Source organism: Brachypodium distachyon, chromosome 2 (genome assembly GCF_000005505.3).
Source record: "Brachypodium distachyon strain Bd21 chromosome 2, Brachypodium_distachyon_v3.0, whole genome shotgun sequence".
Classification (NCBI taxonomy): Eukaryota; Viridiplantae; Streptophyta; class Magnoliopsida; order Poales; family Poaceae; genus Brachypodium; species Brachypodium distachyon.
The window spans coordinates 47,809,679-47,829,294 of NC_016132.3; the positions used below are offsets into that span (position 1 = coordinate 47,809,679).

General features: G+C 46.5%; 3 protein-coding genes and 1 long non-coding RNA gene across 6 annotated transcripts; 3 read left to right on the forward strand and 1 right to left on the reverse strand.

Annotated features, from left to right (window-relative positions):
* The first annotated feature begins 2,718 nt into the window (after positions 1-2,718).
* LOC100835409 (high-affinity nitrate transporter 2.3) lies at positions 2,719-5,116 on the forward strand. Its single transcript, XM_003569589.4, has one exon. The coding sequence runs from the start codon at positions 3,302-3,304 to the stop codon at positions 4,847-4,849; it is 1,548 nt and encodes a 515-aa protein (XP_003569637.1). The 5' UTR covers positions 2,719-3,301; the 3' UTR covers positions 4,850-5,116.
* An 887-nt stretch (positions 5,117-6,003) lies between these two features.
* On the forward strand, positions 6,004-10,356 carry LOC100845684. Of its 3 annotated transcripts, XR_001405754.2 has the most exons (6): positions 6,004-6,273; positions 6,753-6,819; positions 6,911-7,297; positions 7,835-8,172; positions 9,670-9,943; positions 10,027-10,356. XR_001405754.2 is itself a non-coding variant. In XM_014898031.2 (5 exons), the coding sequence occupies exons 1-5, from the start codon at positions 6,157-6,159 to the stop codon at positions 9,883-9,885; spliced, it is 1,125 nt and encodes a 374-aa protein (XP_014753517.1). In that variant the 5' UTR covers positions 6,004-6,156; the 3' UTR covers positions 9,886-10,356. The 3 variants fall into 3 exon arrangements, 2 of the variants coding, with proteins under 2 accessions (XP_014753517.1, XP_014753518.1); XM_014898031.2 differs by having other exon boundaries at positions 9,670-10,356; XM_014898032.2 differs by having other exon boundaries at positions 6,255-6,273; positions 6,690-6,819; positions 9,670-10,356.
* A 3,599-nt stretch (positions 10,357-13,955) lies between these two features.
* LOC112270863 lies at positions 13,956-15,955 on the forward strand. Its single transcript, XR_002963390.1, has 2 exons — positions 13,956-15,399; positions 15,676-15,955. It is a non-coding gene; the product is annotated as an uncharacterized LOC112270863 (long non-coding RNA).
* Positions 15,956-16,715: 760 nt separating this feature from the next.
* Positions 16,716-19,298, reverse strand: LOC100845989 (F-box/kelch-repeat protein At1g23390). Its single transcript, XM_010233900.3, has one exon. It carries the CDS (start codon positions 18,699-18,701, stop codon positions 17,481-17,483), a length of 1,221 nt encoding a protein of 406 aa, XP_010232202.1. The 5' UTR covers positions 18,702-19,298; the 3' UTR covers positions 16,716-17,480.
* Between the last annotated feature and the right edge of the window lie 318 nt (positions 19,299-19,616).

Consider the following 19,616-nt stretch of genomic DNA (forward strand, 5'->3'; position numbering starts at 1 on the left):
GGCCTGAACCAATTTCCATCCTACCGAGTTGCTACTTTTGACAATGTGGTACTCCTGGTAAAGAAAACTCATTCTGCAGCAAATACGTCCGTAGAACATGCCATGGTTCTAGTGGTTTGTTCTGCGTGGTTAATCAGGCACCCTCCATGTATTGTGATACGGGCCCTTGCGAGACCATGGCGGATGCCCTTGGATCAGTTGACTTCCGTACAGGCCGGGAATCAGAATGCTCTGAATCTAGACTACAGAGCACATTAGTGCCGGGAAGCAGAAAAGCAGAGCCTTGGAGGAACTGACGGAAGATCCCAAAGTCGAGAGCAAGAACTTTCCGTGCTCCACGAACGGCGTGGGTGACACAAGCTCACGTACTGTAGGAGAACCGAGGAGAGGAATCCTACTTGGATTGCCAACTTTAAAAAAAAATTGACAGCGTACTTGGATCTCCAACTTGGTGACGCGCCAACTAGCAAAAGAGGATTTGGTACATCGATGTTACGGAAGCTGTCTTGTCCTTTTTCTTCTTTTGTTAAAGAGTGGCATCACTGAATCTCATAAGAAGTACTGGAATTTGATACAATTGTATTGGTTCTGCACTCCTTCCCACTTGTTTATTCCAAGCAAACCCAAGTCAATGATTCTACGATAGGATTCCTAGGACATACTGTATAATTTTCAGCAAAGGTTGTTTATCGTACGACAGTGGGAGTAAGATATGTTAGGTGTGATGTCACACCTAATCAAATTAATAGGAGTTGTTGCCATTGTTCAAGGAAAACCCTATACAGAAGAGAACATGTTCGCCTCTGTATCTAGAAATGCACACAACCTCATAAAGTCATCAGGTTTGTTGGTGCAGAAAAAAAATCAATTAATATGTAACGGAGGAAGTAACAAACATGATACATCCGCGGGAATCAGCAGTTACGGAGCCACTTACCGGTTTCAACCCTTGCCGGCTTCAAACTCAGATGCAGCTTGGAGTCTTTCGTCGTCTCAACCTGATACTCCAGTTCTTGCAGGTTTAGGCATCTTCATAGACTCACTGGCTCCCTGTACCAGATGGACAGCGCAGATACAGGCCTCGTCTGCACCCGTTTCTTGTGCCCTCCAAGCAGAAGCAATGGGAGCACTCTTGGCGGCTCTTCTTCTCGCAGGTCTTCAGGTAGACATCCACGTTCTTGCTTCGGCTTGCAGCACAACAGCAGCAAAGATATCTACAATGCACCAGGACATTGGAACATCAGAATCCAAGTCGATCAAATTCTAAATATTCATGACATGCTGAAGACTAAGATAATCTTTACTCCCAGGGACAACAATGCAGTAGCTCATCAGCTAGCCTGCAAAGTTAGGAAATTCTCACGATGTTCTACAATCTACTCTTGTATCAACAGCTCTCATAGAGGTTCTCTTTGCCCTTTAATTCAACTATGTAAACATCCTAGCCTAAGCGCTTTTAGGCTAACCTCTGTACTGTGCTGTTGATCAATAAATTCCCCCTTTACAAAAAAAAAAAGTAGTTACGGAGCCTATTGCTAACCAGCACCCATACATCACTCCTTGGTAATAAGCTCAGTGTGTGGTTCCCCGCCATCATATGCGCTTGATATTCCCCTCACTTTTTACATATAGTAACTTCTAAAATGGGGCATCAATTTTTGGTGGATAAATAATTAATCAATGCTTGTGATTAGTACTATTTACAAATAAGAATTTTCAAGTCGACTTGGAAATAGGCACTTCCATGCATTGTTGTTCCACGGATTCATGTAATAACCTCATCATCTCTAATTTGACGAGACAACTTTTATCTGCTCTCCCATCCATTCTCGGCACTGATCTAAAGATCAGATCAAGTTGGTGGCAGTCCATTCACCCTCATCGACTTTTAGTTCAAGAAATAATAACCGCAATTAGCATACCATTTCTGTAGTACACAAACACAAAATAGAAAAGGCTAGTATCTGATTAATTTTGCACTTGGCAAGTTGGCATTACTCCATGTGCACTCCCGTAACCTTTTCTCCACATTTTAATCCAGTTACCTTCCGTATACTGTGACAAGCACAATCTTCAGTACAGTGCAAGAAGACAAACGTCTTAGTACTCCACGTTTCACGTTTGTTCTCTGCATGACAAGATGACGTGCAATAATTTCGACAGCAGACGCCATGTTGTTTTGCATCCCATGAGTATACAAAAATCTTGTCAATTGGATATGTACGAATGGAGCGTTATATGTTTGTCATACGTATGCCAGGGTTGGTGATTTTCGATTTTCATCTTGTTTGTCAGGTTGCATCTGTGTACCTGGACTGAGTTCTATGTAAATCCAAAACCTGAATGTTTCCTAGCTATTTGTCCGTCCGTGCAACCCGTGTCAAAAAGGAGGATCTTCAATCATTCGGGGGAATATTACTATTTCATATTCCTGCCGAATACTCCGAATGATTTTTAATTCGTCTTTGGAAACAAGAAATATGGTGCTGTCGTTTGTCTGTATCTTAGTTGTGATTGGTCCTTGACGCCGCACCATGATCTTTATCAAACGTAAAGCTGTGACAGGTCAACCAATGAAGATACTATCCTAAAGAACCAAGCTCTTTCGAAACTCTTGTTTCCAAGGGGAGAAGAGGGAAGTAGTAGCAAGTTTCAAAAACAGAGTAATGCTGCAGGCAACGGGGAACCAAACAAAAACATGGATGCTTCCTATACGGCGGCACTTGAGCTTGTTGCGATGTCCAGGGAACACACGCCGAAATCGTTGAAACCAGACATCTCCGATCTCCGATCGTCACTGAGGCAGTTCCACTCCCCGAGGAACTAAACTGAGGCTGCCTCCAAAGTCAGAGGTTACACACAAAATCCAAGCCCTCCCTTTCCCTCAAAATCCAAGCACGCCCTTTGCAGCGACACCTCACCAAGACAAGACACCAATACTGTACCATCATCAGCTCGCCAACAAAACCCCGCATCGGCCTCGGAGAACAGCAGCGGCACGGGCACTCCGCTGGGTTGCCGGCCGGCCTTCCACTGACCCCGTAAGATCACCAGCTGAAATCTTTATTCCTCCCCTGCTGCCCTCTCACCGTTCCGAACCGTCGGGGGCTAGCCGCGCCCAGATCGAACGCCGCGCCGCGCGCTTCCGCTGCACACTATATAAACTCATCGCCCCGGCTGAGGTTGTACTACTGGCACGTAGGAGCCGGAGCCCATACATCCATCATCCTCAGCCGGCTGAGGTTGTACACTTGTACTACTGGCCAACACGGCAGTTGCAGCAAGGGATCGAGCAAGTGAGATGGGGGGGGAGTCGAAGCCGGCGGCGATGGATGTGGAGGCGCCGTCCAAGGCCAAGTTCAGGATCCCCGTGGACTCCGACAACAAGGCGACGGAGTTCTGGCTCTTCTCCTTCGCGCGGCCGCACATGAGCGCGTTCCACCTGTCGTGGTTCTCCTTCTTCTGCTGCTTCGTGTCCACCTTCGCGGCGCCGCCGCTGCTGCCGCTCATCCGGGACAATCTGGGGCTCACGGCCAAGGACATCGGCAACGCCGGGATCGCGTCGGTGTCGGGCGCCGTGTTCGCGCGTCTCGCCATGGGCACGGCCTGCGACCTGGTCGGCCCCCGCCTGGCGTCCGCGGCCATCATACTGCTCACCACCCCGGCGGTGTACTGCTCGGCCATCATCGACTCGGCGTCGTCGTTCCTGCTCGTGCGCTTCTTCACGGGCTTCTCCCTGGCCTCCTTCGTGTCCACGCAGTTCTGGATGAGCTCCATGTTCTCCTCGCCCAAGGTGGGTCTGGCCAACGGCGTGGCCGGGGGCTGGGGCAACCTCGGCGGCGGCGCCGTGCAGCTGATCATGCCGCTGGTGTTCGAGGTCGTGCGCAAGATCGGGAGCACGCGGTTCACGGCGTGGCGCGTGGCCTTCTTCATCCCGGGCGTCATGCAGACGTTCTCGGCCATCGCCGTGCTGGCGTTCGGGCAGGACATGCCGGACGGCAACTACCACAAGCTGCACAAGACCGGGGAGATGCACAGGGACAGCTTCCGCAACGTGCTGCGCCACGCGGTCACCAACTACCGCGCCTGGATCCTGGCGCTCACCTACGGCTACTGCTTCGGCGTGGAGCTCGCCGTGGACAACATCGTGGCGCAGTACTTCTACGACCGCTTCGGCGTCAACCTCCACACGGCGGGGCTCATCGCCGCCAGCTTCGGGATGGCCAACATCGTCTCGCGCCCGGGCGGCGGGCTCATGTCCGACTGGCTCTCGGCCCGGTTCGGCATGCGCGGCAGGCTGTGGGGCCTGTGGGTCGTGCAGACCATCGGCGGCGTCCTCTGCGTGGTGCTCGGCGTGGTGGACTACTCCTTCGGCGCGTCCGTGGCAGTCATGATACTCTTCTCCCTGTTCGTGCAGGCCGCGTGCGGGCTCACCTTCGGCATCGTGCCGTTCGTGTCGCGGAGGTCGCTGGGGCTCATCTCTGGCATGACCGGCGGCGGGGGAAATGTGGGCGCCGTGCTGACGCAGGTCATCTTCTTCCACGGGTCCAGGTACAAGACGGAGACGGGGATCATGTACATGGGGGTCATGATCATCGCGTGCACGCTGCCCATCACGCTCATCTACTTCCCGCAGTGGGGCGGCATGTTCACCGGGCCGCGGCCGGGGGCCACGGCGGAGGAGTATTACAGCTCGGAGTGGACCGAGGAGGAGCGGAAGAAAGGGTACAACGCCGCGACAGAGCGTTTCGCGGAGAACAGCCTGCGCGAGGGAGGGCGGAGGGCCGCGTCGGGCAGCCAGTCCAAGCATACCGTCCCCGTGGACGGATCACCGCCGGCCGACGTGTGAAGAAAATCCCATAGACCATAGTGTACGTTTCGTATGTCTCGCGTCTATAACGAGTCATACGGTCGCCACGGTCGCCGGTCTGGTTACGTGCGTTGGCTTTTTTATGTGTTGTACCTTTTGGCTTTTGGTGCTCCTTTGTCTTGTTGCTGTAAAAGGTTGTCAAATACTCCACTTTTCTTTTCCGCAGACGTGAAATACTTCTGTAGGTGTACGTCACTGAAAGGAAACTGTTCATATGGCATCCACATACAAAACCATGTTTTCTTATATTGCTAGTATATTCGTTTTTCTTATTTCGACGAAACTAGCATTCCGCGTCTATTATTATTCGTAAGATACTTCCGATCGAAAATGTTCTAACTTTATGACCTAATTTATACTTCCTCCGTCGCATATTAAGTGACTTTCTATTACATGTATCTAGATGTTTTTTTAGATATAGATACATACATATTTGGGCAAATTTGAGTCACTTAATAGGGAAGGAGGGAGTAATAAACATCCATAATGCAAATAGTCTTATTAGATATTATTATATTTTTAAGTGATGGGTTTCATCCGACCTCTCATGTAGACCATACGTTTAAATCGGATGAGTTAGAATGAAAGTTTGCACCAAAAGAGAATTTTCACTGGATATTTCTCTTTTTATAAAAAACCAATTTGAATTTAGAACAAAGTTAGAACATCATATGGAGTACTTTTTTTTTAAGAGGACGGAGTACATTTTGTTGAGGAGGTAGTAAGAAAGAGCCACATATCTTGTTGGGCCGGTCCACTGGACAAAGGTTCATCCGGCAGGGAAATGTTATTTTCTTTTAGAAAAGTCTTTTTTTAGAGGAATTTTAGGAAAGTCCGGCAGGGAAATAGGTTTTGCCCTGCGACAATGCTGTATTTACTCTTTAGGCTGTAGGATCATGGGCTCGAGCATATGGACGGGCCCAAACTACCACAGTGAAATAGGCTGACACAAAACCTGGGTGTCTCTCGGTCGGCCCAGCCGAAGAGAGGCCCGCCAGTGACCACTGACATGGCAGCAGCACCGCATGGTTCAACTGCTCAAGTCCTCAGGAAAGGAAAACCCCCTAAAAAAAAAGTCCTCAGGAAAGAAACGCCTATTCAGCCACCTAACTAACAGCTGGGCCCAACGCCACTGTGCTCGTGCCGTCGTGCGGCAGTCGACCACCACAACACCAACCGCACCGGGCCAAGCTGCTGCGGTGCCCGTCCGACCGTCCTCTCCTCACCTCCCCTGCTCCCCCACACCGTGCCTGTCCCTTGCTGCTGCCAGAGAGCGCAAGACGGCCATGGCCGCCGTGGCAGGCCCCAACGTCCTCCGGCTCCGCCCCAGGGCCGCCTCCGCGCCCGCGCCGGCCTTCTCCGCCTCTCCTTGCTGCCGCCTCAGCTATTGCTCCTATCGCAAGGCAATCCCCTCCTCAACCGCTGTACAAAATTTTCCTGTTCTTGTCATGGTTCGAAAAAAACAACTATATCCTCTACTTGTGAACCCTTTCTTCCGCGTATGGTTGTTTGCTTGGCTGTTGATTAGGTACGTTTTAATTAGTTGCTGGTGTAAGTAGTCCCCATATGGATAATTCGAAGAAAGAAATGAAGATTTTAGTCTTTCCATTGGGTGCGTGCCAATGAGTTTGACATATATTCCCTCCGTCCCTAAATTCTTGTTGTGATTTTACTTCAAAGAATTTAGGAACGGAGGGAGTAGCATTAATGGTAGACTATTTTACGGACACGGGACCTTAAGTTGTTTATAATGGGTAAATTCACATACTCACATGTTCTTACTCTATGCTCCATACATTCCTGTGATTCTGGATTTTAGGAACATGAAGAGACACTGAATTGTTAGGTTTAGCCGTATGTAATGACATGGGTTATCTCTCAGCTTGTAAGGTCAGTTGCAGTTCAGGGAGTAAATGGAAGTAGGATGCACTACTTAGGTACTATGAAAGGTACTCCCTCCCTCTGGTCCATCTACTTTCTGAAAAGCTCTTCATTGAGTTCAGATAGTCCTTTGTGCTGATTTTTATGACATGTTAACAGGATTAATTTTGAGAGGCTTCAGCAACCGTGACAGACGGCTTCATATTAAGCGAGTCATTTCCTTCACTGCTACAGACAAACAGGAGCCAATTGCTTCACCTACCTCGGATACACCGTTGCTAGAAGATGCTGAGAGTAGTACTGCAGATTCTACTAAATCTGACGGCTCCTATTTTAGTGAGAGGGGTGTTGGTAAATCAGGATTCATCTCATTTCATGGAGGCAGCTCTCAAACGATAAGTGTGGAGAGCGTTCCACATCCCGGAAAGGAAGCATCTAGATTAGTATGGTTTGTTGGCCCAACTATCCTTGTGGCATTCTTGGTTCTTCCATCACTTTACCTGCGCAAAGTACTGTCAGCCGTGTTTGAGGATTCCCTATTGACAGGTATCCTTCCTTTGACGATTTAGCAATGTGTTTTTTCCATCCTGGATTAAGGTGTTACAACTATTCCGACGTGTCTCTTATCTTATTCCTACAGTATTTTTTCAGAACTATCTCCTACTCCCACCTTATATAATAATAATTGATGGAAATTAATCACGTTGCTTACCAATTAACACTATCACATATATGTGAGTATTTATTCCACTAGAAGGCATATTAGAAGTCGGTGCTTGAAAATATGTTACTCCCTCCGATCCATATTACTTGTCGCAACTTTGTTTAAATACGCATGTACCTACACAATGAAACACGTCTAGACAAAGCTGCGACAAGTAATATGGATCGGAGGGAGTATTTTTTGTTGCTTTACATCTGATCATTCCTATACACATCATAAGAGTTCTGTTTTACTGATACACACCATTCATTACTGAGATATTTACACATCTAACCATAGACACTATATGTACCATTCCACGTTCAGATGAAGTCTAGGCATGGATGCATTCCTTGATAGGTTTCTTTTGTTGTCTGCAGATTTCCTTATACTATTCTTTACCGAGGCTCTGTTTTACGGAGGAGTCGGGATTTTTGTCCTCTTGATTGATAAAGTCTGGAGGCCTTTGCAGCAAGTAGCACCTAAGAGCTACATCTGGTCAAAAGCTAGATTTTTCCGGATATCATCAGTAACGACGATGGTCCTCAGCCTGATAATACCGCTTCTTACAATGGGCATGGTTTGGCCCTGGACTGGACCAGCAGCGTCAGCTACTCTTGCACCTTATTTGGTAGGTCTTGTTGTGCAATTCGCGTTTGAGCAGTATGCACGGCATCGGAAATCACCTTCTTGGCCAGTTATCCCTATTATCTTTAAGGTAATGAAGTTCTTAATTTTTCATGTACTAGTATGCTGAATTTTCCCTTTCTGATTATAATCAAGTGTGCTTTGGTGGAAACATACAAATCGTTTATGCAATCTGTTAAGATGGTAGTTTAATTGTAGACTGATGTTTTCAATTTGGATTTATCAGTGTACTGAGTAATTTTTCAATTGCTTAATGTTAATGTGGGGCCATATGTAGAATCTACTCGTACGTACATTACGAGCTAACTAGACTAATTATGCGAAGAAATACTTAAACAACTTGTTTTATTCATTGCTTGGCTAGAGCTGATGTGGAATCCAGGGTTTAAAGGTTTGACATTTCAGTGGGTTCCTAGATATTTGTAGCTCAATTTCAGATAGATTCAAGGAAATTTAAATTTGGTCAAAATTCGTCAAATTAATGAAATTCACTTGAAGCAATACCCTTCAGGGTGTGAAATTCTGTTTCCGAAATTTCAACCCTTTTTGGTAGCTCCCTTTATATAGGTTGTGGGTTCCTCCTTCACATGGAAACTAACCTCTAGGCCTTAACAAATACTAAGCAACCAATCCCTGCTTTCTTGAGAATAAGATCCTTATGCATATCTGGTTGGATATCCTTATTTGGTTGGATGCAATGGCTGGCTGCCTTGTGCATAGGGTGCACATAGCAAGAGTAGTCTAAGTAGCAACCAAGTTTGGGAGCATTGAAGTTCAGAAAAGAATATTACAATGAAAAGAGGCTAACAGATAATGTTCTCGAGAGACTTATAAACATATAAGCTACATTGTTACTCACGGATCTGTCCAAGTGTCCATCGAACCATATAGTGTTATGTGCTCTACCTTTTACCCTCGGGTAAATAATAATCCAAAAAAAGTCCTGATATTTATGGGAAAGGATATAGAGAGCACCCAATATATTACATAGTTCATGTACAAATTCTGGTCTGATGGAGGGTTTTAGGCACAGGTAACACAACAGTACAACACGTCTCTTTGGAATATATGGTCCAGTTTCCTTATAGTGATCGTATTCAATACTGGTTGTAGACTGTTAGCAATTTGTTTCCTCACTGATGACTATGATTATTTGTTTCATTTCATTGGTAAGTAAAGCATAACTTAGTAATGCCTGCCTGACTGTCATTTCTGATTGCCTACTGTTTACACCATAACCTATAGGTTCCTACTTTCCTGACGATGATAACTGCTGTTGTGACACGACAAACAAATTAAGAATGTAGACATATGTACGTAGAAGCATACCAGGTGGTTTGTAATCTTGTTCTTGTGAGCCAGACCTTTTCGTTTCATCTCCAAATCTGGTGGCATCTACTTTCTCATATCCATTTCACCAAATCATGTAACTGCATCTGCATCTATATGTTTTTTTTTCGGAACCACACAAATTTATATTTCAGTTGATGTTCTTCCTCTAGTCAAATAAATATTCTGATAGTTCTTAGCATTGATCATTAACCTTCTTTATTTCCCATCCTTCCAGGTCTACAGGCTTCACCAACTGAACAGGGCAGCTCAGCTGGTGACGGCACTCACATTTTCTGTTAGAGGAACTGAGGCAACAAATCAAACTTTGGCTATCATGAACTCCTTAGGAGCTCTACTGACTGTCCTTCAAATTCTTGGCATTATCTGTGTTTGGTCACTCTCGAGCTTTCTGATGCGGTTTCTTCCCTCTTCAGACATTCCAGATCCTTGACGTAACAGCGGTGACCGCACTTAAAAGTAGTGAACGCTATGAATATGGCTTCCCCCTGGTAAATTGATTTACCTGGAGCTGACATGTCTGCAGATGTTTCCTTTGGTTTAGGAATTAAAAGGCTTCAGCTGTGAACTGCAGAGAAATTGTCCAATTCGTATGTCTGGAATTCAATAAACTGAAAATAAGAGGGCTGAACTGTCGGCTCTGTAGGATGTCCATGCATAGCATGTTTTACATGCTCTTGTTGTGGATGGAGTACTGGGTTTCACAAGCACAACTAATTTTGACTGAAGGTATGTGTAGATTTTAGTTTTATTTGTGAGAATACAAAGAATATTTTGTTCACAACCTAATGGCAGTCCTGTATGGCATTATCATTCAGCCAACCTATTGGAGTATTTATGCTAGAGCTGTGAGAGCAGCTGAATCCAGATGCTCGAGCCTGTCTATATATTTCTTTTCCTGCTATTCAGTTTTCCTTCTTCAGTTCCGTGTCTTTGGAGGACCTGTTGCAGATCATGTAAGCTACTGAATTTAGCCACACAACCCCGAAGTAGGTGCTTAATGCCCACCTCATTTTTGTCATAATCGGCGGCTTTAGACGAGTAAGCTACTCTGCTACTGTTTTTTGTGTGAAGATATACAAATAGGTTAAAACTGCATGTTCTGGTGAACTCTCATAATTCGGTGTCTATATGTTTAGTCAGCGATAGCCAATGAAAGTTCTCAATACCTTCTCCGAATATACTAGTAGGTAATAAAAAATTATCTCTTCATATCGATGGAAGTTTTAGCATTGCCCTTCCGAGGTGTATGCAAAACGCCACTGGCCGTCTGTACATGTGGAGTCAGTAGCATTTTCTAAAACTACCAACTTGAGGACTAAGGTGACATGTTTCAAATTTCCCATCTCAACTAAATATCGTTGAGGTTATTGTGTTTGTATAATCATTGCGTAGCTGTAAACAGCTTTGCGTTCTCAATGGAATATGCAACTTCCGTTTTACTACTACTGTAACAACAACAAAAAATCCATGTTGTTCATCATTACATAGTCATCTCTTTTAGAACTGCAGATCTGGTCGTTAACATCTCCAAAATGAAAACCTGCAGATCCAAATATGTCACCCTTACTGAGAAGAGCGAAACTGTACAAGTAACTCAGCAGAAAAAAGCGTCCCCAAATCACAAACCATATGGAGCCAAAAGAAATGGAAATAAATAAATCAAAATGAAGTAGTGTGCGCTTGCTTCACTAGAAGGATTGAAATCTGATGAACTCCAAGCCTCCGTAGCTGAGTGAAGCGAGCACTTCGCCACTAATGTTTAACACACTGTAGCGCATCCTTCTGTGCAAAAGGTGGCCGGGCTGTCCAAGAGAGATTTGTCACAGCCGGATTGGAAGTTTTTGCACAAGCACATGTACAAACAAGAAGAAATCAAGCTCAAAGATCACATAGAAGAGCTAAAAAGCCAAGAAAGTTAAACACAAAGAAACAATAACCCCAGAAACTGCAACGTTGTGGCTCGCTCGCATATATAAAGCGGACAGCAATAAGATCAAGACGAGTGCTACTTTGTAACTCTATACAGCAAGAATCAAGTAAGGCAGATATTGTCGAAGAAGCCGTGAGCTTGTCCGGCATTTTATAGGAGGGCTGGCGGCTGGCCGGGAGTCTCGTGGGCAATGGCGCGTCGCTTGGTCGCGCTAGGGTTTCGGCTGGGCAAGTGGGCAGGCAATTCCGGGCAGCAGGCAGCGCCCCAATTGGCATTAACTTGTGGATTCATGCGGCAACTTGCCTGACACGATAGCTGTCGACAATTTTCTTCTCTAGAATAAGAGCAAGTTGCTTGCATGGGGCTGGGGGCTCTCAGTTCCCTGCCTAGCTATTTTTACTCGGTACGTTGAAATGACATTTACTACGGTGAGTTCTACCATGGGATTAGCGGTAGACGAAGGATTTAGTATCGTCTGCATAGTGTTAGTGCAGTGGTTGTACAAAATTTCTGGCATGAACAGTAGTAGCAAAACATTTGAAATTTCTGAAAAGTCTTTAACCTGCTGCAAATTTTCATATCAAAACAAGACATTTAGTGACAGAGACAAAATTAACAAATTTCCGTGTTCTAAAAGTTTGCTTTTTAGTACTGAATTTGTCAGTTTTGTACGGATTCAACACTTATATTTTGTATAAATTTTTACATACACTTGGAGAACTTGAACATTGACGTGTGAATTTTAGTGAAATTTGTCGATGAAGATTTTTTTAGATTTTTTTACGTGGAGCATGTCCTCCTCGGTGCACCTTCGAATTGTCAGAAATTCCATCTTGACTTTTTAATCTCACTAAAACGGAATTTTCCACACTCCATCGATAAAAAGACTATGTGATGTTTAATATTTTCGTCCGAGGGAAGTTCTAGTCCTCGTTTCTCGGGGTGCAAACATATAGATTATGACCAAGTATGAACCTATATTTTTGTAAACGATGAGTTATTAGTGGTTGTTTAAACAATGGAGTATATAACTACATACCAATACATGACCTAAAATTTTAACGTTGGTTACCAAGTATACAAACGACTGACCGGCTAGCAAATCAACACTTAATAATCAAATGCCACGCTATATTGTAAAAAGAAAATGATTAGATCACTATATAAATTATAATCTGAATATCGATATAAGAGTCATGTAAATTAAACTTTATTATCAAATTATGATTTTTTTTTGAAATTCTTACCTACTAATATAACTTGCCTAGACACGGCATTGCAGTAAACAAACGATTCCCTAACATGTAACCTCAGTTTTGTGAACAATGTAATCTGAATTTTAATTCCAGATACATAGCTAATATCAGATTAAGCGATCAAGCAACCCAATGCAAGCGTTCATGGGCCAGTCAGCTCACGTGCCAAACTCTAATTGTGGACTACCTGGAACCACATACAAAACACGATATACTTTCGAACTTCTGCCAGGTGTAGTAGGATTGATTAATTTTACTTTTGTAGATGTGATGAGGTTGATATATTAATCTTGCCTTCCTAATGACCAATCATGGTTGTGATCCAAACTTCATATATGTTTACTCTAATATCACAAACACAACATGTTGTCTCTTATAAACGTTCAACCTACCTATTGTGACCTAAGTTCTAATTCCTAATACTGATGTAATATCACATACAAGTGGTACAGAAATAAAAAATATTATGATTTTATTGTTTTGTGCAATTTGTAGTTGAAAAGAATTGATAGTTGAGAAGTAAAAATTATAGAAGAATGTTTCTTGCGCAATTGCGTGAGACACCGTGCTAGTTGTTCACAACAGAAATGGTTGAATAAGTGCTTGGTCTTCCATCTGGTACAAGGCCAGAGGTGCTAACAAGTAAACACAATGAATCTACTTATAACGTGAATTCTACAAAATCCCATACGAGCATAGTAGAAGAGCGCCCTTACACCATGCAATTAAATTGCTTGATCAAGATCTGGACGAAGACACCTTCTTCAGGACCTTTTTCCTGATGCATTGGCAACATATCTTTGCCCTAGAACCAACAATATTGTTCCTTTAGAATATCATGGTAAACTTGATGATGCTTCCAAGGTTTGCGGGTATGCTTGGGGTGAACATATTCTAAAGATGTCATGTCAGGGATTTCAACTTTTCAAAAGAAAAAGGCAGATACTAATGGTACCCAAATTTGTTGGGGTTGGTAGCTGCTTACCTATAGTCGCGGTTTCTCCAGTTTCTCAATAATATCGGTTGTCATATTTTTATCATTTATTTACCTTATTTGTTAATTAATTTCACGTTCCATGAACATCTTTCCTCGACTTCAAAATTCATGCCTGTCCGGGTATCGAATTGATTACTCACTACCTAGAGCGATCCACATGTACTCACACAGTCATACACAGAGTCACCATCTTCATCACGCTTCATCCTGAGCCGGTCGAATCGACTCACGAGCCGTTCAATCCGAGTTTCCTTCAAAGTGGTGATATCTTTATGTACCTTCTCGAGGGTATCCTATATCTGCTCCAGACATATTGATCACGCGGTTGAACTCAGCTATGTTCAATGCAGTGGCATAGCTAGAGGAGTGCCAGGGTGGTCCCTTGATTTTGCGATAGGCCTATATACCCTGCATTTTCAACCAAATAAAACATAGATAGTTGTGAGTTTCTATATAGATCTGTTTGGGTTAAAGAGAGATTGCAGTCCAATTTGCGGCCTAACTTAAAAATTTATAGTACGTAGTACATTGACATACAATTTTGCAGCAAAAAAAAAATCCTTCAATTGGACCATCCTGGATTAAAATGCTGGCTACGCTGCTGGTTCAATGTGTTGAAGATGATGCATGTGTGCACCCTTCGCTTTGAGTTGCTACTTCTTCAGCACATAAGGAAAAAAATTGGGTGGGCGCGTGCGCCCCTCGTCCCGATGGAGCAGGTTCCTGATCGGACGCGCGCGATGGCTCACAGAGCGTTTTCCCTCGCGGCTCGTCTGGCTTCCCGCGTCGGCTCGTCTTCGTCCGCTGCCTGCCATCTCGAGCGTCGATCGAGCTTCTGCACAGACGTGGATCGGATCGGCTTCGCCTCCTGCATCTTCGCCCCGGCGCCACCCCCGATTGCCGCCGCCGCGAGGGAAATTCCGTCGATCAAGCGCGGCACAGATCGGATCGGCTCCGCCTCCCGCGTCGTTTCCTTCGCAGCGCCCGCCTCTCCCGGCCGATCACTTCCCGTCGACTCATCTCCCAGTTCCGATCGTCGGCCATGGAGGAAGGGCGGCGCGGCGAAGCCCTACCCGGTGACGTCGGTGGAGGTGAACGAGCAGCAGTTCACATCGCCGGGGCGGAAGGCGGCGCGGCGAAGCCCTACCTGGCGACGTCGGTGGAACCCTACTGGATCGCACGCATGCTGCTCCGTCGCCATCGGTCCTCAGGTAACTGCTGGTGCTGCTCCTTGCTTGAACATGATCATCGCCATGTCAAGGTCCAGCCGGCCGATTAGTCATCGATCTCTCCCTGATGTAGATTGCATGCTCCACCTTTGAATGATGCTATTGGTGGCGATCATGGAGAAGAGGAACAACAAATAACACGTGTTGGATCAGTGGAGAATGAAGTACCTAATAAGATTTCGTAGGAAACTCGGTCTTTCAGAACTCCTTGTAGAATGTGAAAACGTTGCAGCTAGTCTAAGGTCAAATGAGTTGGATGATGATTTTAAGTCACGTCGAAAGACTCCAGTTTCCTACATTCCAAATCTACCTATGTTGAAAACTGCAGCTGAATCATATACAAGGAGAATGTATTCAGAGTTTGAGGAAGAATTTAAAAAACAGTTTACATTGTCTTGCGAATTATTGGAAGCTGCGGGGACAAACTCGACATTCTTTGTTAAGTACATGCAATCTGATCGTGGAGCAACAGTAGTGCTGAATACCGAAGATTCGACCATGACATGCTCTTGCCGGATGTTTGAATGCATAGGTATGTTTACTATTATCTTACAAGTTGTTTCAATGGAATTTTGTATCCTGTAATATAGGTTGTTTAAATTGTCAACTATATCTTACATGTTGTTTCAATGGAATTTTGTATCCTGTAATATAGGTTGTTTAAATTGTCAACTAGATCTTACAGGTTTATTGTGCAAACATGCTCTTAGAGTATATAATATGAATGGAGTATACAATTTGCCATCGCAATATATACTGCCTAGATGGACAAAGTATGCTAAAAGTGGATTTTATATTCACAAACCAGGAACTGAGGAGGCAGATTTGAAAACACAGGCAGCACTTATATCTTGGCAGGCCACATCTCTTGCATTGAAGTGTTCGTCGTGAAAACAACTTCTTGATAAACTGCAGAAAGCCATGTATGACTTGAACTTGGAAGCGGATACTTATCTAAGTGAGATGCATGAAAAATCCAATGAGATTGCTCCTATTCCAAATGAATGTGTCCGAGAACCATTAAACGGTGTAATATCATTCAAAATTTCTCAAGTGATAAAAGGTCCAAAGAAGACACGTACTAAAAATGTTGTTGAAAAGAACACCGGGAACAAGAAGAAGTAGGGTGCCCAGAAAAAAGTACTGACCTGCTCAATACCTTTTGCTTATGTGTGTAAAATTGATTTTAAATATTTTGTTATCATATATATTGCCTTGTAGGTGAAGGTCTGGAACATAATGATCTAGAAACAACGTCCTGAGCCAAACCAAATAATTGCAAGACATTAGCTATTTTCACGATTTAACTGTTAAGTGCTCTATTACTTTTAAGTGCTCTTTTACTGTTTAAAGACCTTATGAAAGCAAACATGCATGTTCTTTTGTCTCCATGAATGTTACTCCAGAATTGTATCAGTTCTTTTGTCATGAATGTATCAGCCAATGGACTTCGTCAAGTTCCTGAATCCTTGCTGCTGCTAAATGCTAACAAGTCTGCATCGTTCCACTGAACCTGTACATACAACAGGGTGCTGCTTCGAGGTGAAATTTTTTTGTCCCGAGAGATTACCTCCAGTAAAAAAGAATGCTTGGAATTTTCCAGTTTATGATAGGATGGGTCTTATTTTGTTTGGCTTCCCCTTATCTGAATCTGTTACAGTACATTTTTGGCTTCCCCTTATCTGAATTTTTCCAGTTTCTGATTGGATGCACTTGGTTGAGCTGTTGTGTTGTGTTCTGAATTTGGAGTGAATGTGTACTGAAAGTCAAACATGTTTGTATGGAATCAGAATCTGAACAAAAGAACTTGTCATCTGACTCAATGTGAATCTGTAAGTCTGAAACATGTGTACTGAAAGTCTGAAAGTTTGAAACATGTTGGCGTTTGATCAGGTACAAACTGCAAATAGAACCATTTCCGCGATCTGCTTTTAATTAGAACCGGCCATAAGCTGAATCTGGAAGAAATCTGCAGAGGGAAAGTGAAGGATTCTGATTCATGAGATCGAGGACGCGGCGGCAATCGGGGCCGGTGCCGGGACGAAACCGATCCGATCCATGTCTGTGCAGAAGCTCGAGATGGCGGGCAGCGGATGAGGACGAGCCGACGCGCGGAGCCAGGCGAGCCGCGAGGGAAAACGCTTTCAGAGCCATCGCGCGCGGGAGCGTCCGATCGGGAGCCTGCTCCATCGGGACGAGGGGCGCAGGGGGCGCGGGTGAGCCAGGCGCCCACCCAATTTTTTTTCCGGAAAGGGCCCCCTGAGCTGTAAAACCATCTTGAATAGTGACACAAATTCAGGACGGAGTGAGTATATGTTTTTATCTTGTATTTCCAATGAGCAGCCACTTCCATCCAAGATTGGTAATCTGCCATACCCACTGGCTAGCATGGTCGCTAGAGTTGCTGGTAGCGGTTGATCAAGATTAAAGATGCGCGTCCTCGTTGACGGGATGGTACCCTACCCTATTGGTGTTTGTGGAGACTTGGCTGAACTTTGACTGGTGATCAATTTTCTGCAACGAAATTGGGACTTGGGAGCGACTGCTCCTGAAGACAATAGTTTGAGTAACGCAACAGTTTGATTTTCCAACCGCGGTGGTTGAGTCAACATTCTAACATGCCCGTGATGGGAACACGAGCTCGTCCAACCCCACCGGCGAGCTCGCGAGGATGGCGCGGCCCACGGGATCGGCGCGCATAGACGGCGCGCACGGCACCCATTCCCACCGCTCCACGGCGCTCCCCTTCTGCCGCCCCTCCCGCAGCTCGTAGAGCACGGCGCCGTTGCCCAGCTCCGCCGCATTGTACACGTACCCTCCCACAGCGTTCCCGCACACCCCGATCGACGGTAAGAACATCTCCCCCTCGTCCTCCTCGCGGGGGAAAAGCTTCTCCGACATCTCCCCCGGCATCGCGGCGTCGTTCGCCGCGCCGGGGGACGACGACAGATCCAGAGCGTCGCCGTCCACCTCCCACGTTTGGACGACGACATTGTTCTCTTCGCGCTTCGCTCCGAAGAGGACGAGCCGCTCCGCGTCAGCGCCAGCAGCGGCACGGCCGGGCGCGACGGCCCAGGTGGAAACGCTGGCGTCCGGCCTGAGCTGACGGACGGGACCCCACCGCCGCTTCGCCGGGTCGAACCAGCTCGCCCACCCGGTGGCTCTGTCCACGAGGTACACTCTCTGATCCGTGGCGGCCGCCGAGAGCCACGTGGCCGCCGCGGACTCACGCAGCGCGGGCGGCATCGGGTCGCAGGCGGTCCAGCCGCCGTCTTCGTGGACCTCCACGGCCGCGGCGTCCTCTCCCTCTGCGAGCGCGAGCCGGCACGCGCCGCCGAGCGCGACCACCCGGTCCCCCACCGCGGCGAGCACCGGGTCCACGCGCCACACGGCCGGAGCCTTCATGGGGACGACGCGCGCGGCGGGCGTCCCCAGACCCAGAGGGTCGCCGGCCACGTCGAGGCCGGACGAGGAGAGCGCGCAGACGCGGTCCCCGCGCGCGCCGCGGACGAGGCGCACGTGCGCCGGCGTGGCGTTGCGCGGGGCATGATGCACGGCGAGCCACGCGCCCGCGTGGGGGTCGTACGCGGCTGTGGTCCGGCGTCGGTGGACCACGAGCCAGGGCAGCCGCCGCGGGCGCCGGCGCAGCGTGGATCGCACCGCGCGGAGCCACTCGCGCGAGACCCACGCCGCGGCGGCCAGGTCCGGCGCCGTCACGCGCTCCACCACCGATTCGAGCACGTCCCCGTACAGGGGGGACTCCGTGCCGTCGCCGTCGGTCTCGCACCCTTCTTGGTGCTTCGCGTCGTGAGCGGCTCGGATGTCCGCGCGCATTTTCAGTCAGCCGCTACTGCTCTCTTCTTCACTCGGGGACAGCCAGATTCTGACACCACTGAAGAGTGGGCTCTGTTTCGGTCAAAGAAAACAGAACGCTCTGTCTGATTTGGGCTCTGCGAATGGCAAAGCTAAATAGCGAAGGCAGAGTCGGAGTGTTTATTTAAGAAGGCATGAACACGACCACTCACTCGAGCACTGGCCACTAAAAAATGTAACGGAAGGAACGGAGCACGAAACAATCGTTAACGTGCATTTGGGCCTTCTGAAAAGCGTGGAGACAAGGATCTAGAAGAAAGAAGGAAGAAAGAAAAGCCGGCCAACAACGACCGCAAAACTTGTCTTTTCGTCGTCAAAGATTAGAGCAGACTCGTCATCCATTCGTAGCGGGCCTGCAACATATTATCACCTACTGCTGCTGACTGCTAAGCTTTGCGAGTGACGCCTGGCTACCGGAATGGCCAAATGCGACTTGTCGTGTTTGTCATGTGACTTGTATCTAGTGGCCAGTCTGGTCGTATCCACTGTCCATGGAGGTGAATAAGGTTGGTTTTTTAGAAGAATAAGGTTGGGCTCTCGCGAATGGCAAAGCTAAATAGCGAAGGCAGAGTGTTTAAGAAGGCATGAACTCGACCACTCGAGCAGTGCATTTGGGCCTTCTGAAAAGTGACGCGACAATGATTCTAGAAAATAAAGGCCGGGCAACAACGACAGCAAAACTTATCTTTTCGCTTGCCGCAGACAGTTTATTAAAAAAAGTAAAATACACGCTAGTCCACGAACTGAGAAAACGCACGCATAAACCCTTAAATTGAGATTATTGTAACACTTTAGTCTAAAAATTGTTCGGCGAGGCTAAAACACATCACGTGGCCGCCACGTCGGCTTCGGACAGGACCGCAGGTTGCTACTCGA

What these genes read in the sequence shown, in the direction of transcription:
- LOC100835409 (XM_003569589.4), top strand. Translation starts at nt 3,302, where the DNA reads ATGGGGGGGGAGTCGAAGCCGGCGGCGATGGATGTGGAGGCGCCGTCC.
- LOC100845989 (XM_010233900.3), bottom strand. Translation starts at nt 18,701, where the DNA reads ATGCGCGCGGACATCCGAGCCGCTCACGACGCGAAGCACCAAGAAGGG.
- LOC100845684 (XM_014898031.2), top strand. Translation starts at nt 6,157, where the DNA reads ATGGCCGCCGTGGCAGGCCCCAACGTCCTCCGGCTCCGCCCCAGGGCC. An exon ending in GCTATTGCTCCTATCGCAAG is followed by an intron (nt 6,274 to 6,752) that starts GCAATCCCCTCC and finishes GTTATCTCTCAG; the next exon opens with CTTGTAAGGTCAGTTGCAGT. An exon ending in TGAGGATTCCCTATTGACAG is followed by an intron (nt 7,298 to 7,834) that starts GTATCCTTCCTT and finishes TGTTGTCTGCAG; the next exon opens with ATTTCCTTATACTATTCTTT.